We start from the raw sequence: 19,519 nt of genomic DNA on the forward strand, positions 1-19,519 counted from the left end.
TATTCTTTGGATAAATGCCTAGTAGTGTAATTGCTGGGTCATAAGGTAATTCTATGTTTAATTTTTTGAGGAATCTCCATACTGTTTTCCAGACTGGCCCTGGCTGTATGTGTTATACTTATATAAAGTTTGTATGCTTAGATTATTGGTTTGTTATTGAATATTAATATTTGTTGCAAAATCTACTAGGTCCAGAAATTGATCAACATTACTGTTTGGAAAAATGCCATCCAGAGAGCCAGTTTTAATTTAAAATTCCATTTTGTCAGTAGTAATTGAAATAAAATGTAAACAAAAATTAATTTTCTTTTTCTCTCTCCCTCTCTTGTTTAGTGAGTGATAGTTGCTTCAGGAATCTTGCAGAAGATCGCAGTGGGATAAATCTCAAAGATCTCGTACAAGATCCTTCTTTGTGAGTATTTGGTTTTCATTACTAAGCATAATTGAAAACTTCATGGTTGGTGTGACTTTTTTCAAAAGAATTGCAACTAAGAACTGATTTGAGGTTGAGTAGTTTTTCTTTTCTTTTTTTTTTTTAAAGTTTATTTATTTATTTTGAGAGTAAGAGAGGGGCAGAGAGAGGGAGAGAGAGAATCCCAAGCAGTCTCTGCACTGACAGATCATTGCAGGGCTCAGTCTCACAAGTTGTGAGATTATGACCTGAGCTGAAATCAAGAGTCAGATGCTTAACCAACTGAGCTACCCAGGCACACCAACTTTTTCTTTTCTAACAATTTGAGTTACATATAGTGGAGTACATCCAATAGTTTCAGTAGAAGTGAAGATATAGAATAGTTTCTTTTTAGAAATAGGTAGTAGAAGAAGACATAGCATTATGATTAACAGTGGACTTTCAAGGAGTCTTACTAACGGTTGATCATATCTTGCCAGTGTGGCAGTAGCTACTGAGCAGGGAAATGATGCGTAATTTATTTGCTGGAGAAGGTGCAATTGAATTTGGTCACATTAATTTTAAGTTCATAATCATTTATAATACTTGTAAGAACAATTAAAAATATAAAATAATTATTTATAAATAATATATTGGAATATTTAGAATATATTTATAATATTTTATATTAGAAAGCTTTATAAGGAAATAATTTTTGAAGAGTTTTATAGGTTTCAATTTTTAATGTTCTTACTAGTGTCTATTTTTTATGAATTTTTGTAATTTTATATTTACTATAAAATATGCATATTATCTTCTGTATGAACATACCTAGATGATCTTACCTCTGGATAAGATCACCTTTTATTTAAAAAAAATAAAGACTAGTTAAGCCTTTGGCAATAGAGAAAAGAAAATGGAATGCTGGCAGGTGCTTTTTTTAATGATGTGTAATGCATTCAGTAAAATATATTGTAACAGGAAATCAGTCATTCACATCACATATAATCTATATTCCCACAAGTTTTACTAGTAATTCATTGAGTATTTTGTGATGAATGAAACACAAGCATGTGTTGAATCTGAAGGATATTGATTCTTTAATGATTTTCCAGTTATTTAAAAAAATACAGTCATAAGACACAGAATCTTGAAAATGACTGAATCTTGAAGTTTATAATGTAATGAATTTACAAATGAGTTTCCAGACTCAAGTCTCTCAGTTGTTTCCTATTATTCTGTTTCTCTTTTCCTTACTCAAAAGGAATCCGTATTCTTTCTCCATGATTTTTATTCCAGTGAAGACTGACATTTGTCCTTTCAGTCTATAAATATTTAATCAAGAATATAACTATTTTATGTGGCTGTAAATATTCTGAGTAAATTAATGTTGATAACGTTTATTTGCATGAAGAGTTCTGTTTTCCATATGGATATGGGAGGAAACTTTATAATTTTTCTGAAAGATTTCATCCATTTGAATGAATAACTTAAATTGTTCCATTATTGTACTATTTGTAAGGCATATTTTTGGTCACAGTAGTAGTATTTGTGTAATGTAGTCTTTGTGGAAAAGATGTGTTCCTGTAGACTTCAATAATATAAAAGCCATGGAGAATTATACTTGAATAATTGATTATAACAATGAGTTATAGCATTCTGAGAGAATTTGATACTTCTTCCCAGAGTACAGAATGATATTCATCATGCACTAAATTTTACGTTCAATCTTAGTATTCTTAGAAGAATTTATCTCAGATTACTACTGTATGGGCTGAACAAAATTATTCTAAGTCTCTGGTTTTAAATAGCATATATCTTAATTTAGCATCATTCTTTTAACTTGGCATTAGTCTTGAATGTAAGAATTTAGTGAGAATTTGTTCTTGCCTTTGCCACTTGGATTTGGAAAGAACTTTTTTTATGAAGAATTGTCAAAATGTACTATTAATTAGTCAATTCATATTTTAGAGACATATTTGTTCCTTAGCAAAGCTCTTTAAGGAAGGAAGTGTCCTGTGTAGAAAAATGATGTATTTTTTTCAGTTGTTACTATGGGAAATATTTTATTCTGAGTTATCATTCTATAGCAGTATTCACTTAATAGATACCTCATGGGTAAGGATTTTTCTTTTTGTTAAAGCCATTTACTTCTCTTCTGTCCTAAACTCCTGACAGAAGTCTTTACTATTTGTTCATTGATTCGTGTACACTACATAGTTCTATAGAAGTTGAATTGTTTATGTTGCATCATTGAGTTGAAAATATGTCGGAAATGTTTTTACAAAACCTCCTCCTTATAAAAATAGTTTGATGAGACCTCCACACTAGTATAAGGTTTGTTAAAATTACATACATATGTGATTTTAATAAATGCTCCAAATAAAAAATATTACAGTATGATATGTGTATTTAATGAGTGCTTTATGTATTTACCTATTTGGTAGACTTATGACTTACCTACTTGAGCTGCGGATGCTGAAAGTAGGTGATGTGTAAAGAATAATTAAGTCTTCCAATCACTAAGGCTGTTATAAGGAAAACAGAAGAAAGAAAGAAGGAAAAATTAAGCTGAAGAGAACCCATGGTATCTGGTTAATATTGACACATGGAGCAGTATGTAGTTTGTCGTAATTGGATAAATGAGCAAGTATGGAATTTCTGTGGACAAAGCACAAATATCAAATCAAATCAAGTGTGTGTGTGTGTGTGTGTGTGTGTGTGTGTCTATAAATGGATGAGTGAAGTTTTAAGGGTTTACTGCTTCAGAGGAGAATGAAAAGGCAGAAAAGGAAGTGACTAAATCATACTTTCAAATCTGTGTCAGGGCAGTGGAATAATGTGATAGGTCCTCTGTAATTTATCTAGGCTGTGTATAATACACTCCCCAAGATTTTGCTTCCATTGTATAGTAAAACTAATTATTGGACTTGAATGAACTGAGTGAGCTATGATACAAGAACATGATGGTGGGATGCTCTGGGAGAAAAAGTTGAGAAGGTTGTGAATCCCTAAGAAAAACTTTCTGGACTTATTACTAACTTCTGATCTGCTTTAATAATGAGAACAGAATGTAACTTTTGGCAAAATTGAAGTAAAGGGGATGGATACTTGAGAAATTCTCTTTTTGATAGTTATTCTGAGAATATTTGTTTCTATCACAGTCTTGCAGGGGTTAAATATAAGACCAAGTAGAAGAACTTGACATTCTTTTCTAATGAATGTGTTTAAGTATTTGTTTGAAGTAGTAACTTTCCTGCATGTCGAATTTTGAAATAAACAATTTAACTGTTTTAATAGCTCATCTTATATTTAGGATTATAGGTGTTTTAAGATGGATTTCTTAACTCTGTGTGTGTAATGTATTGAGTTGTGTTATAAGACCTCTTGTTTTAGTTGGGGTCTCTCAATGGCACATTGAAAAGCATTGTCAAATTTAAGTTGACGTTTCAACATATTAGAAACATATCCAATGTGATATACTTTTAATATATATAAGAAGTTATTCTTAGCATGATATAATTAATTTTTGTTTCAAGTGGAGAGATGCATGCTATTTACATTATAAAAAATCATTTATGCTACTTGCAATCTATGCTAGAGATATGACATTACATGCAAATGAAACACTGCATATAATGTTCTTTAAGTTATGTTTAGTTGTATTCTTTATAGAGGTAACTCAAAAATACTTTTAAATCTCTATTGACTATGTGCTGAAGATGAAAGATAAAACATATTACCATATTTATACCTTAGATTTCCTATTACTTAATTATAATCTATTTAACACAAATAATTATTTGAACTCAGATTCATTTATAGAAATTATTAAAGCTGTTTAAGAATCAAAAGAGGAAAAATAACTTAAGAATGAAAAGGGCTAACAGAATTGGACATCTGTTTGTAAATTCATTGTGTTGATGGTGATTATGTTTGTGGGTATGGTGGGTATGTGTTGTTTTATTTAATTTGAAGAAGCTTTTAAAAATTTAGGACCATCCTATGTGTGTTATGTAAGGTAATTATAGGAACAGTTGTTTAATTCATAGCAGAATTGGCCATCTCGTGACACTATAAATATGATTCATAATGTAGGATAGTAATAATTTTCCTTACAGATAGGGAAAGTTTATATTCTTTGAGAATTTTGCACAACATGACAAATATGTCAGTCTTTGGGTTTTTTTTTTTTTCTTTATGGTACTCAGAGTATATTTTCAATTGTTTCAGTAATACCAAGATTTTGAAAAAAAGATATTACCAATTTATAATCTCTTATGATTAATAAAAAAGGATGATTCAATAGAATAGACCTTAATTCTGAATTCTGGGTAAATTATATTATGAATGAATAAATACCTTTTCTTATCAATGCTCTAGGTTATTTCTTTTAATTGTCACGAAATAAACATAATATTTACCATCCCAACCAATTTTAAATGTAAAGTTCAGTAATGTTAAATATATACACACTGTTATACAACCAATCCTAGAAGTTTTTCATCCTTCAGAACTGCAACTCTATACTACCATTAAACAATAACTCCCCATCCCCCCAACCCCCAGCCTCTGGCAACTCATGTTGTACTTTCTGTTCCTATGATTTTGACTATTGTAGAAATCTCATATAAGTGGAATCATGCAATATTTGTCTTTTTGTGACTGGCTTATTTCACTTGACATAATAATCCCAAGGGAATTCTACCATGTTGTAGCATGTGTCAGAGTTTCCTTCCTTTTTAAGGAAGAATAATATTCCATTGGATATATGTACACCACATTTTGTTCATGTTCATCCATCAGTGAACACAGGGTTGCTTCTATCTTTTGTTTATTGTGGATAATACTGCTATGAACATAGATGTGCAAATTATCTCTTTAAGATTCTGCTTTCAATTTTTTGGTTGTATACCCAGGAGCAGAGTTGCTGTATCATATGGTAATTCTGTGTTTAATTTTTGAAGAACTGCCATACTGTTTTTTTCCATAGCGACTGCACCATTTTATATTCTCACCAACAGTGTACAAGGGTTCCAATTTCTCTACTTCCTCACCAACACCCATTATTTTCTGTTTGTTCTGTTTTGTTGTTGTTGTTGATAGTACCATCCTAATGGGTGTGAGGTGATATGTTCTTGGTATTTTTTTAATTTTTTTTTTTAACATTTATTTATTTTTGAGAGACAGAGAGAGAGCATGAGTGGGAGAGGGGCAGAGAGAGAGAAGGAGACACAGAATCTGAAGCAGGCTGCAGGCTCTGAGCAAGCTGTCAGCACAGAGCCTGATGCGAGGCTCGAACCCACAAACTGTGAGATCATGACCTGCGCTGAAGTCGGATGCTCAACCGACTGAGCCACCCAGGTGCCCCTGTTCTTGGTATTTTTAATTGAACTTCATTCCTTTACATTTTGTCTTTTTAATGATTTCAGTGTAACTCATCTAGACATTAAAGAAAAATGTTTGTTGTGATACTCTGGTATATTGTGCAGTAAACTGTATAAAACTGTTTTACTTCCTTTCATTATCATAATGAAGATTATAAAGTGTAAATATGTAATTTCATAACAATAGCATTTTAATGAATTCATTTCCTTTATTTTGTATTGTATCACTTGCCTTGTATTACTGCAATTCCTGTTACACCTCATCTGTAAGGATTACTTTTATGTAAAAAAAAAATTTTTTTTTTAGTTAAATGATACCAGATTGGAAATGCAGTATACTAATTAAAAAATAATAACAATGTGCTAGTAAAAATGTATTTTGATATTATAGATTATTAGTGGTTAATGATGGCATTTCATAGATAAAATTGAATAAAATAGTTGTATCTGATTATAAATTCCTTAGACATGAAAATTTTATTTATTTTAATGTACTTCTTTACAAATCTTACCACCAGGTGAAAACGTCTTTTCATGGTTCTGAAACATAACTTTATCCCCCTGAGTATGTTTGACTTCACACTACAATCTGACTGAGTGATATTTTGGTCCTTTGGATCATGGCATTAAATGTGAAGGAAAAGCAGGATTGCCGTCTGGAAAGCAATCATATCTAAATATAGCCTGTACTTATCTGCTGGTGTTAAGACAGGTTGCTATGGTGAACTGAATTTCTTAAAAATGCCAGTCAGCAGAGGATAAACAGTAGTTTTTGAAGTGGTTATTTTCCATAGAGCTGTACATTCTCATACCGCATGTTCAGATAAATGAATTTAGTTAATGTTTTTTATGGTTTATTTGCTAAATTTAAGTTTTAGAGTGTCTTTGAGACCTTTAATTTTATTAAACAAAATACAAGAATCTTTATAATGTTATCCTTTGTTTCTCTGATGATAAATTGATTTGACATGAAGATGGATTTTTTAATGGCAGCTGTTTAAACATTATTGATCATTCATTTTGTTCTGCTTCCAACAGTTCTGCTAAATCTAAGACAGCTACCAAAGTTGTCTTTGTAATATTACCTCTAAATGTAAGTTTTTATCATTTTTAATCAGGTTCTTTTTTGGGTTATCTATTTATTGGTTTATACAGTATATATTGGAACAATACAGGTTAATTTAGGTTGGTACTATAGTATTATAGTACTATGTTCTATGTCAGAACTGCACATCCAAAGACTTTGGATTTTACTTTCCTTTTAGAAGACTTTCTCTCATTTCTGTCCTTCCATACATTCCTGAGAATGTATATTTTGTGTGGATTTATTTGTTTTAGAATTTAATAGAAAAGCACTAGTAGATGCTTGTATTAAGTTCTTCAGAACTAGGTTTAACAGACATTGTTTTTGTAGTCAAGGACCATATGATTGAGGATGGACGATATTTGAGTTGAGTTGGCCACCTAAGGCGTATGGTGACCAATACAGTATTAGAGTTTTTAAATGAAATAATGCATCATTTTAATAAGTGGGCTCTTTTATTTTTATAGTACAGAAACCTGAATCAAACTAGCTTAAAATGGAAAATGGGATTTTATTGGCTTAAAGTGTACTTCTCATGGAATCTTGAAAGCCTAGAAACCAGATCAGGTGTGGAAACCCCAAAGAATAGATTGAGGGAGTTTGTGCAAATGAGTTTGTTTCTTATCCTCTGCCATCATCTATTCTGGTCTTTCTTGGCATTAGTCTCACTTATGACAGTCAGACTTTCTCCATGAAACCAGGAAGATGGCTGCTACTCTAATTTCCTTGCTTCTAGCTCCATGCTGTCTCCTTACTTCCAGCTCTGAAATGTAAAATCTCATGAAAGAGTTCTGAACTCGTTACTCTGGTTAATTTGGTCATTTGACATCAGCCAGTCACTGTTGCAGTCTGTCTTGGTTGATCAGTCATAGGACAGATACTTGTGGCCAGAATGATGGGATACTCAAATTAAATTTCTCTCAGAAAAAGGGAGTAGGTAAACTAAGAGAGATCTACTGTATTCATTTTCAGTTGTTAATTTAAAGAAGAATGTATACATTGTCAAAAATTGTTAATTCTTTAAAATAGAACATTTTGTTTACCTGCACAAAGTATCTCAATTAGATACTGGTAGTGTATCTGCAATAATTTTAAAGGATATGGTTCAATTAATTGATAATAGTTCCATATTTGCTGATATTATTAACTATATCATATGCACAAATGTGAAATGACTCAGGTGAATTTATTACTTTAGTTACAACTGGCTAGACAGCAGGTGGAATAGTGACAGGTTGTTTCTGTTTTTTCATACTTTCTTCTTTCTTAAATAGAAGAATTTCACCACTATAAATCAAAAAGGAAAAGAGTCAAAGATTCTCATTTACCATTCCATTATAATATCTTAACTCAGGAGTGTCATTATAGAGGCATATAAAAGTTTAATGGAACAGTGATGAAGTATTTCAAGGAGAGGTGATCCTTGAAATGAAGCATTTGTTTAAAAAGAAAAAGTGAAGGAAAGAAGGAAGGTAGGGAGATGGAGAGGCAGGAAGAGACTAGGGGACTGAGAAAGAGAAGAAAGAAAGAAAAAGAGGGCAGAGAGAGAGAAAGGGGAAAGACTGATTATGAGAAAGAATGGAAACTGTGTATGTTATCCTGTTTAGAAATGCAGTTTGGGTTAAGTGGATGAGAGTCTAGAAGGTTAAAACTAATGATTAAAACAAAGTTTTGATATCCATGTATTTAATTTATCCAGAATACATCGACACATCTGACATTAATGGTCAGAGTGAACAAATGGATGATTGCACTGTCTACTTATATTACTTTTATATTGCTGTGTGATAAATTACCACAAACTTGCTGGCTTAAAAAAAACCCCACACATTTATTATCTCACAGCACCATGAGTCAGGATTTTGAACAGAGTTTAGCTGGATCCTGTCCTCAGGGTTTCCAAAGATTGTAACCTAGGAATTGATTGGGTTGCATTTTCATTTGGAGGCTTGACTAGGGAAGAATTGCTCCAAACTAATTCAGGTTGTTGGCAGAATTCACATCCTTGTTTTATATGGCTGAATGCTCTGCTTTTTTCTGGGTGTTGACTATTTTCCATCCACAGCTCCCATCATCTTTGCCAAATAAGGTTGCCTATCAGTGATATAGTGTCACCTTTCCAATATTCTTTTGGTTAGAAGGAAGTCCCAAGTTCCACCCATGCGGGGGAGGGGATTACACAAAAGTATGAATACCAGGAGATGGAATCAGTGGAGATCACCTTAGGTTCACACTACTTTTGAAATTTTCTTTCCTACATGGAGTCATATTCAATAAGTTTAATTCTGTTAATGTAGACATATAAAAACCAAAACTCAACTGATTTGTGATTTATGTCAGCTCATAGAACTGCATAGTGATAGGCCGCCTGACAACCAGATATTGTGCTCTTTCAACTTCCAGCTTTAGTTTTTACTGTTTTGGTTTTGTTATCAGTTAAAATTTTTTTTCTGTTTTATTGAGAGAAAATTGACACATAGTCTGTAATTTTAAGGTGTGTAGCACAATGACTTGACTTGGCATTTGACTTTAATTTGTGTTCTAAGTTTACAAAATATATGACTACATCTTGGCACTGACATTAAAATATTTGAAAATATTTTTTCTGCATGGTCTGTAGGTATATAATTTTTGACCATTTAATTGTTCTCTCACAATTAAGTTTTCTATCATCTGTATATCTATTTTTCTCCTCAATTTTGCTTTGGAGGAGGAGGAACAGAACTTTTGTTTCTCTTGGTTTGGACTTAGGTTGACCAAATCTGAGGAGCAAGACTATAGAGACTAAAAGTGAGGCTGAGAGTGAGGTTTAACACCTACAAAGGAAAAGCATCAATGGAATAATGGCAATTGAGTCCACTGTATGACCTCTTCTGTGAGTTTTTCAGTGGGAGATTGCTGGCTGTGGGATGGGAAGACAATCAAATAGGGAGGTCAAGAAGCTTGCTAATAAAAAGTCGGCATAAGTATGTTACCCTAATGGGTTTCCATATCTGCTTGTGACTCAGCCCAAATTAGGAAGAAAATGACAAAAGGAAAACTAGGAGATATGAGTTGTTTCTTCTTTTTTTTTTTTTAAACATTTTTTTTTAACGTTTATTTATTTTTGAGACAGAGAGACAGAGCTTGAATGGGGGAGGGTTAGAGAGAGAGGGAGACACAGAATCCGAAACAGGCTCTGGGCTCTGTGGGGCTCAAACTCACGGACCACAAGATCATGACCTGAGCTGAAGTCAGACGCTTAACCGATTGAGCCACCCAGGCACCCGGAGTCGTTTCTTTTAGAGATCTTTTGAGATTATTCTTTGAGAGATTACAGAGAATCAAATTACCTCTACCCAGCTGGGAAATTTTCCCTAATACTGGACTTTGGGCAGCAATTTCAAGGAGGCCAGCCCTTGCTGCCTTTTCTACTCTTACTTAAACAGCATAGTAAATTATAAGTACGCTAGTATTTTTTTGCCCTTCGAGAGAAATTAAAGTTTAGAGAAAGTCTAATTATTTATTATTTATTTTTTAATTAAAAAAATTTTTTTAAGTTTATTTATTTTGAGAGAAACAGAGATAGCATGCGTGGGGGAGGGGCAGAGAGAGAGGGAGGGAGAGAATCCCAAACAGGCTTCCTGCTGCCAGCACCGAGCCCCATCCAAAGCAGGCTCCAGGCTCTTAGCTATCAGCATAGAGCCCAATATGGGCCTCGAACCCACAAACCATGAAATCATGACCTGAACCACCCAGGCAACCCTGAACACAGTGTTTTAGATTTGACCTGGCTGTCACTGAGGAGATCAGACTTGCTGAAATCATGTTTGTTATACTTCCTCTAATTCTTTGTGAATATACTTTAACTTTCTTGGGGAGGTGGGGGGCAAAGTAGGTAGGAAACCTAATTAGATACATGACTTCCGTTTCTTAGGGATCTTTTTAACTTTTAAAGAGCTTAAATTTCACTCAAGGTGTAAATCACATACCATACAATTCACCCATTTAAATAATAACCTAGGTGGTTTTTAGTATATTCCAGAATTGTGTAGGCATTATCACTATCAAATTTTTAGAATATTTTCATCTCCTCAGAAACCACTCCCCATTCTCCCTTTCCTAGACAACTATTAATCTACTTGTTGTCTCTATATAGTTGCCTGTTTTGGATATTTTGCATGAATGAATAAGTATGTTCTTTGTGACTGGATTTTTTCACTAAGCGTAGTATTTTTCAAGTTCATCCACCTTATAGCATATATCAGTACTTCATTATTTTTATTGCCAGGTAATATTCCATTGTATGAATATATCATATTTTGTTTATCCATTTATCAGTTCATAGGCTTTGGGGTTTTCCCACTTTTTGCTTTTATGAATAATATTGTTATAAACATTCATGTGAAGTTTTTGTTTCGAAGTATGTTTTCTGTTTGATATATAGCAAGGTATGGAATTGCTAGTTCATATGGTAACTTCATGTTTAATATTTTAAAGAAGTGTCAAAATGTTTTCTGAAGTAGTTGGCCTCCCTTATCCCTCAATTTTTTTAAAAGTGGCAAAATATACATAATAAAATTTTCCATCTTAATAATTTTTAAGTGAGTAGTTCACTAGTATTAAGTACATTCATATTGTGGTCAGTTAACATCATCTATCTCCATAATGTTTTCATCTTTTCCAAATGAAACTTTGTACTCATTAAACAATAATTCCCATTCTGTGCTTCCCTCCAATTCTTAGGAATTGCTGTTGGCAACCAGTAGTCTACTTTCCATCTCTATGAATTTGGCTACTCCAGAAACTTCCTATAAGTAGAATCATACAATATTTGTTCTTTTATGATTGGCTTATTTCACTTAGTATAATGTCTTCAGAGTTCATTCATGTCATAACATATGTCAAAATTTTCTTTCTTTTTAGGTCAAGTAATATTCCATTGTATGCATATATCACATTTATTGATTCATCTGTCAGTGGACACTTGGGTTATTTCCACATTTTAACTGTTATGAATAATGGTGCTATGAACATTGGTATACAAATATCTCTTCAAGATCTTGGTTTTAATTCTTTTGTATATATAACCAGCAGTGAAAATGGATGATACTTTGATAATTCTATTTTTAATGTTTTGAGGAACTGCCATACTATTTTCCACAGTGGGTGTATCATTTAAAATTTGCCCAAATAGCACACATGGGTTCTAGTTTCTCCACATTCCCTCTACACTTGTTATTTTCCTTTTTTGATTGTAGCCATCCAAATGGATGTGAGGTGGTATCTCATTGATTTGATTTGCATTTCCCTATTAGTGATTAGTGATGTTAAACATCTTTTCATGTGCTTCTTCATCATTTGTGTATCTTCTTTGGAGAAGTATCTGTTCAAGTCCTTTGCCCACTTTTTTTTTTTTTAATTTTTTTTTTTCAACGTTTTTTATTTATTTTTGGGACAGAGAGAGACAGAGCATGAACGGGGGAGGGGCAGAGAGAGAGGGAGACACAGAATCGGAAACAGGCTCCAGGCTCCGAGCCATCAGCCCAGAGCCTGACGCGGGGCTCGAACTCACAGACCGCGAGATCGTGACCTGGCTAAAGTTGGACGCTTAACCGACTGCGCCACCCAGGCGCCCCTCCTTTGCCCACTTTTGAATTGGGTTGTTTATTTGTAGGTGAGTTTTAGACATTCTTTGTATATTCTGGATATTAATCCCTTATTAGATATATGATTTGAAAATATTTTCTTCCATTCTGTGTGTTGCCGTTAAATTCTTTTGACATCATCTTTTGATACAGAATTGTTTAAAAAACAATTTTAGCTCTATTTCCTCCCTTATTTTTACAGTTATTACACATATTTCCTCTACATGTGTTTTGCCATCCCAACATTATAGGTGACCTTTGAACAACATGAGGGTTAGGGATGCTGAACACATGTGCAGTCAAAAATCCATTTTGCTCGCACTCTCAACAATAGCCAAATTATGGAAAGAGCCTAAATGTCCATCAACTGATGAATGGATAAAAAAAATTGTGGTTTATATACACAATGGAGTACTATGTGCCAATGAGAAAGAATGAAATATGGCCCTTTGTAGCAACATGGATGGAACTGGAGAGTGTGATGCTAAGTGAAATAAGCCATACAGAGAAAGACAGATACCATATGGTTTCACTCTTATGTGGATCCTGAGAAGCTTAACAGAAACCCATGGGGGAGGGGAAGGGAAAAAAAAAAAAAAGAGGTTAGAGTGGGAGAGAGCCAAAGCATAAGAGACTCTTAAAAACTGAGAACAAACTGAGGGTTGATGGGGGGTGGGAGGGAGGGGAGGGTGGGTGATGGGTATTGAGGAGGGCACCTTTTGGGATGAGCACTGGGTGTTGTATGGAAACCAATTTGACAATAAACTTCATATATTGAAAAAAAATCCACTTTGCTCAAAAACTTTACTAATAGTCTGTTGTTTACCAGAAGCCTTTCTGACAACATAGTCAATTAACATATATTTGATATGTTATATGTATTATATACCATATTCTTACAATAAAGTAAGCTAGGGAAAAGGAAATAAAATCATAAGGAAGAGAAAATACATTTATAGTACCTTCCTTCCTTCCTTCTTTCCTTCCTTTCTTCCTTCCTTCCTTCCTCCCTCCCTCCCTCCCTCCCTCTGTCTGTCTTTATTATTTAGAGAGAGAGAGAGAGAAAAAAAAATGAACCAGTAGAGGAGGGGCAGAGAGAGAGGGAGACAGAGGATCTGAAGTGGACTTCTTGCTGAGAGCAGAGAGCCTGATATGGGGCTCAAACCCATGAACCATGAGATCATGACCTTAGCCAAAGTTGGACACTTAACTGACTGAGCCACCCAGACTCCCTGGTAGTTCTATTTTTAATATTTTGAGCAAACTCCATACTGTTCTCTCTAGTGGTTGCACCAATTTATATTCCTACTAAAAGTGCACATGGGTTTCCTTTTCTCCAGATCTTCACTAACAGTTGTTACCTCTTTTTGATGGCAGCCATTCTAACAGGTGTGAGATGATATCTCACTGTGGTTGTGATTTGCATTTCCCTGATGTTTAGTGATGTTTAGCATATTGTCATGTACCCATTGGCAATTTGTATGTTGTCTTTGGAAAAGTTATCTATTCAGTTCCCTTGTCTATGTATTAATTGGATTTTTTTTTTTTTTTTTTTTTTTTTGCTATTTTGAAGTAATAGGACTTCTTTATATTTTGGATATTAACCCCTTATCACATAGATATATGGTTTGCAAATATTTTCTCTCATTTCATACATTTCCTTTTCATTTTGTTCATGGTTACATTTGCTGTACAGAAGCTTTCACTTTGATCTAGTCCCACTTATTTATTTTTTCTTTTGTTGCCTGTGCTTTTGGTGTCAAGTTTAAACAAAAAATCATTGTCATGACTGATGTGAAGGAACTTACTGCCTTTATATTCAAGTCTTTAATCCGTTTTGAGTTAATTTTTCTGTATATGTAAGATAGTGTGATCCAGTTTCTTTCTTATGCATGTTGCTGTCCAATTTTCCCAACACCATTTGTTAAAGAGACTGTCCTTTCCCCGTTGTATATTTCTGGCCCCTTTGTTGTAAATTAATTGACCATATATGCATGAATTCATTTCTGGGTTGTCTGTTCTGTTCTTTTGATTTATGTGACTGTTTTATACTGTTTTAATTACTAAAGCTTTTTAGTATAGTTTGAGATGAGGGACCATGATGCCTCCAGCTTTGTTCTTCTTTCTCAGTTTCATTTGGCTCTTCAAGGTCTTTTGTGGTTCCATACAAATGTTAGGATTGTTAATTCTATTTCTGTGAAAAATGCCATTAATTTTGATAGGGATTGATTGCATTGTATCTGTAGATTGCTTTGCTTAGTATGGATGGTATAACTATATAGTCTTTTAATCCGTGAGCATGGAATATCTCTCCATTTATTTTTGTTTTCAGTTTCTTTCATTAATGTCATAGTTTTCAGTATACAGGTCTTTTATCTCTTTCATTTAATTTATTCCTAGGTATTTTCTTCTTTGTGATGCAATTATAAATAGGATTGCTCTCTTAATTCCTCATTCTGATAGCTTACAATTACTAAACAGAAATGCAATATATTGTGTATTGATTTTTTTTATCCTGCAACTTTACTGATTTTGTTTTAATTTTAACAGCTTTTTGGTGAAGTCTTTGGGGTTTTCTATAATATGTCATCTGCAAGTAGTAACAATTTTATGACTGCAAGTAGTTACAGTTTTACTTGTTTCTTTCCAATTTGGATGCTTTTCATTTCTTTTCCTTGCTTAATTGCTCTGGCTAGTATATCTAACAGTCTGTTGAATGAAAGTAGTGAGTGAGGGCATATTTTTATTTTTTGTTTCTGATTCTAAAAGAAAAGCTTTTACCTTTTCACTATTGAGTTTGACACTAGCTGTTATAAATGGCCTTTATTATGTTGAGGTACATTCCCTTTATATCTGCTTTGTTGAGAGTTTTTATCATAAATGAAGGTCGAATTTTGTCAGATGCATCTTCTGCATCTATTGAAATGATCATATTATTTTTATCCTTATTTTGTTAATGTGGTGTATCACGTTGACTAATTTGTAGATGTTGAACCACCTTTCATCCCTGAAGTCAGTCCCCACCTGATCATGGTATCGGATCCTTTTTAATGTATTTTTTAATTTGATTTGCTAATATTTGGTTGAGGACTTTTGCATATATGCTAATCAGAGATTTTGGCCTGTTCTTTTCTTGTGACATTCTTGTCTAGTTTTGGTATTGTGATATCGTTGGCCTTGAGAAATGAGTTTGAAAGTGTTCCCTCCTCTTCTGCTTTTTGGAAGAATTTGAAAGGATTGATACTAATTATTCTTTGAACATTGGGTAGAATTTGTCAATGAAGCCATCTTGTCCTGCACTTTTGCTTTTTGGGATGATTTTGATTACTGATTCAATGTCCTTCCTTATACTTGGTCTGTTAATAATGAAGTTTTGGGGTGATGGTGGAGTGGTCCAGTGCCGATGGCCAAGAAAGAATTCTTGAAGATGTCTTTGGGGCAAAAAGGTGATTTCATTAAAGCCTGGGGACAGGACCCATGGGCAGGAAGAATTGCAGCGGGGTTGTGACAGGTAGCTTATTATATACCCTTAGGTTGGGAGGGGGTCAGGAATAGAATAGTCTCCAAGGTATTTTGGAAGCAAGGTTTCCAGGACCTTGAAGGGCTAGCTGTTGCTAGGGAAGCACCACTTATTACCATTTAATAGAACCTCAGTCATGAGACCCTTCAGATATATATATTGGGGAGGCCATAAGCTTGGAGTATGATTGCCAGAATATATCTTGGGGCAGTTGAAATAAAGGAAGTAGACTTATAGAATCCTTGAGGTTGGGATAATGTTAAGACAAGGTTCCCTTTTGCCCTTAGCAAAGTGTCATCCTTGAGGCAGCTGAGGTGCTAGAGGAGGTCACTCTGCAGGTTTTAAGGACTTGTCAGTGGGCTGTAGGCAGTAAGGGAATTTAATTTTTCATTTGCCTTAGTTTCCCACGTTACCATGGCAAGCACTTAAACCCCTTTCCTTTCTTCTTGGGTAGGTAGAAGTGTCTGAGGAGTATCACACATATTCCACTGGGCAGGGGTGGGGAGGGCTGGGATGTGCCAGCCTGTATTTTGCCCTCAGCTTTCCCCAAGCTTCCTCATCAGTTAAGATTTCTGTTTAATCATGATTTAGTCTTGGTAGTTTGTGTTTCTAAGAATTAATCCATTTCTTCTAGTGATTTCAATTCACTGAAAAATTTCAAAAGCTGAGATTTTGGTGCTCTCTTGAGTACTTTGATGCAAGATTTTCAACTGTTTATGGAAAACATGCACTCAAATTTAGATGATAATTATAAAAGTACTTAATAACATTGTAAGGTACTTAACTTGATTTGTAAAATAAAGCTTAAGCTAGTTTGTTCTCTTTTAGTTTAGAAGCATCTCAAAGCTTCATACCTTTATTTAGCAAACAGCCCAACAGACTGTTTACCCTTCTTACCTGTCTTTTCACCTTCCTTCTTTGCCTTCAAACAATGGGAGTTAACAGAATTAGAGAAAAAGGAGAGAAAAGCCTGCAATGGTGTTCAATATCTTGGTTGAAGTTTTGGAAATATTTTGAAAGGGCATACAGTAAGTGAAATGTTACTTCGTTATATATCTGAAAATTCTTCTATCAGTATAACACCTCCTGCCTGGAGTTCATAAGAATTGAGCCACATTCAGACAGTATCAACCTTTCCTTGGGAATTTATTTACAAAGGAAAATAACTCACTTTAAAACAAATAGGTATTTTGTATGTTTAATGTTTTTAATTGGCTACAAAACATAAGAAAATATAGAGATTATAAGACTAAGTCTATGGCCTTAATTTACTGTCTTGGGGAGGAGAAACTTTTCCGCTATCCTCTTAATTTAATCCTTGGTTGCCTGCAAATTAAAATTACAAAGAAATAAACTTAATCACATATGTGTATACCAGAGTTCACAAAGAAATGTGACTCAAACATGTATTAGAATCTGGGCCTTATATACCATCTTAATAGGGAAATGGAAGGAGAAGAAGAGCACTTTTAGGGAAACAAGTCACTTTTTAGAAGGGCAGGAAAAAGATCACTAATGATATGATAAATGACTTTGGACAGATAAACGTGTCTTTAGGAAAACAGATGAGAGATATGATAGTTTTATGGTTGTGTCTCTGTTGGTGTGCTGTTTACTTTTCCTCTGAGGAGATTAGAGTTCTTCCCTGGGAGGGTATTTATGACAATTGAGTTCTTTTGGAATGCTCTACTTTTAGGTAAAGAAATAATTTCAGATACTCAAATGCCTTTAGTTCAAAATAATTTTTGTGTAACAGTGTCATATTATGGATCCTTTCAAATGAGTCTGAGAGATTGCCAGATTTTCTTGGATTTGCCTGCTCTTCATTATTAGAAGAAAGCTAGAGTATTATCATATTATATATTTTTAAATGTTAAATAAACAGATCTACATAAGTAGTTTTCATGTAACAGTATGGTGCTGTTCTTACTGTAAACTACATACATGGTCAGCCTGTTTTTCTTCCAGTAGAATTTAGTAGAAAAGTCCCTATCACCAATACTTTATGCTGAGAAAGCCTTTCTAATGATTTTAAGTTAGTGAAAGCTGAACATGTGAAGGACTTTTAATAATCTTTTAGACACAGAGATCAAAACATAAAGTAATTTATAAAATGGATCCAAACATAGGAACAGAATACAGACTTATAATGTGTCATGAGATTATCACTTTAATGATGTGATTTGATGTGGGGTTCAGGAGCAAATGGTCAAGAAAGAAATCTTGAGATATTTTCGGTGCAAAAAAAAAGGTGGTTTTATTAAAGCATGGTGAATGTGGGTCCTGAGAAACTTAACAGAAGACCATGGGGGAGGGGAGGGGAAAAAAAAGTTAGGGAGGGAGGCAAACCATAAGAGACTCTTAAAAACTGAGAATAAATTGAGGGCTGATGGGGGGTGGCAGGGAGGGGAAGGTGGTTAAAAAAAAAACAGCAAAACAAAAAAATCATGGTTGCAGGACTGGTGGGCAGAAAGAGCTGCACTGGAATTGTGAGGAGTGATTGATTATACTGATTGATTATATACTTTTAAGTTGGGAAGGGTAGAGACAAAGGAAGTTTCCAAAAGGATTTTCATATGCTAAAGAAGACTTACAGGATCTTGGAGGTCTAGTTGTTGTCAAGGTAAGGTTGTTTTTTCCTCTAGCAAGGCATTAACATTAAGAGGTTGGAAGTTCATGGCCTAATGCCATACTCTGCCTATCTCAAGTATTTGTCAATGGGCTGCCAAATGGCTGTCAAAGTTATAAGGAAATTTAATTTTATCTACATTTCCTTTTGCCTTTGTTCTCCACAGCATTCTCCCCTGAACAATTTTAACCCTTAAATCTTTAAGGTTGTTGAGGGTGGAAGGTTTTATCTTTTGTAACTTCTTCCTGCTGAACAGGGGCATAGAGATGTCCCTACCTATGGGCCAACATTGATCAGTTGGAGGAATTTATATATAGGAATTAACAAAGGCAGAGGCAGCCGAACTCAGGGTAGCATAAATGAGCTCCCTTGAGTAGAAAGGATCATCTGTTGGCAGTGAAGGAGTCTTGGCACCAGGCAGGGAAACTCCAGAAAAGACAACAAAATAGACAAAATTATTATGAGAAAAAGAAGCCCAATAAAAAAGGCCTTTGATAGTCGACCAAAACCTTCCTCCAGTCCAGGAGTTTAACCAATCACTAAAAGAAAAATATAAGTTAATGGTTGCAGCAAATTACAAACCCTATGTCTTGAGTCTCAAGTGCTTAAAATCTAATATCTACAAAGATGGGTTATCAAAACAGATTTTTGCTCTATAATCACCCTCATTTTTATTAAAGATAACCAAATGAAGACTAACTCATTTGAAAAACCAAATTTTAACAAATTTGGCCTAATTATTTACATAAGCTTAGCAAGAACAGTGATTGATCTTGTAGCTCTTTTAAAATCTGCTTTGCTGAACTATAAGAGACTCTTAAATACAGAGAACAAACTGAGGGTTGCTGGAGGGGAGTTTGGTGGGGAGATGGGCCAAATGG

The 19,519-nt window shown here is 34.1% G+C and overlaps 1 protein-coding gene across 15 annotated transcripts in view; it reads left to right on the plus strand.

Annotated features, from left to right (window-relative positions):
• GPHN (gephyrin) overlaps nt 1-19,519 on the plus strand; it is a 621,678-nt gene that overhangs the window by 159,926 nt on the left and 442,233 nt on the right. For all 15 annotated transcript variants that reach the window (XM_078448108.2, XM_078448105.2, XM_078448106.2 and 12 more), the window contains one exon: nt 334-412. In XM_078448108.2, the coding sequence (XP_078304234.1) occupies nt 334-412 (79 nt within the window). The remainder of the gene's footprint in view (nt 1-333; nt 413-19,519) is intronic.

The sequence above is a fragment of the Panthera onca genome, chromosome B3 (assembly GCF_046562875.1).
Source record: "Panthera onca isolate mPanOnc1 chromosome B3, mPanOnc1 haplotype 2, whole genome shotgun sequence".
Classification (NCBI taxonomy): Eukaryota; Metazoa; Chordata; class Mammalia; order Carnivora; family Felidae; genus Panthera; species Panthera onca.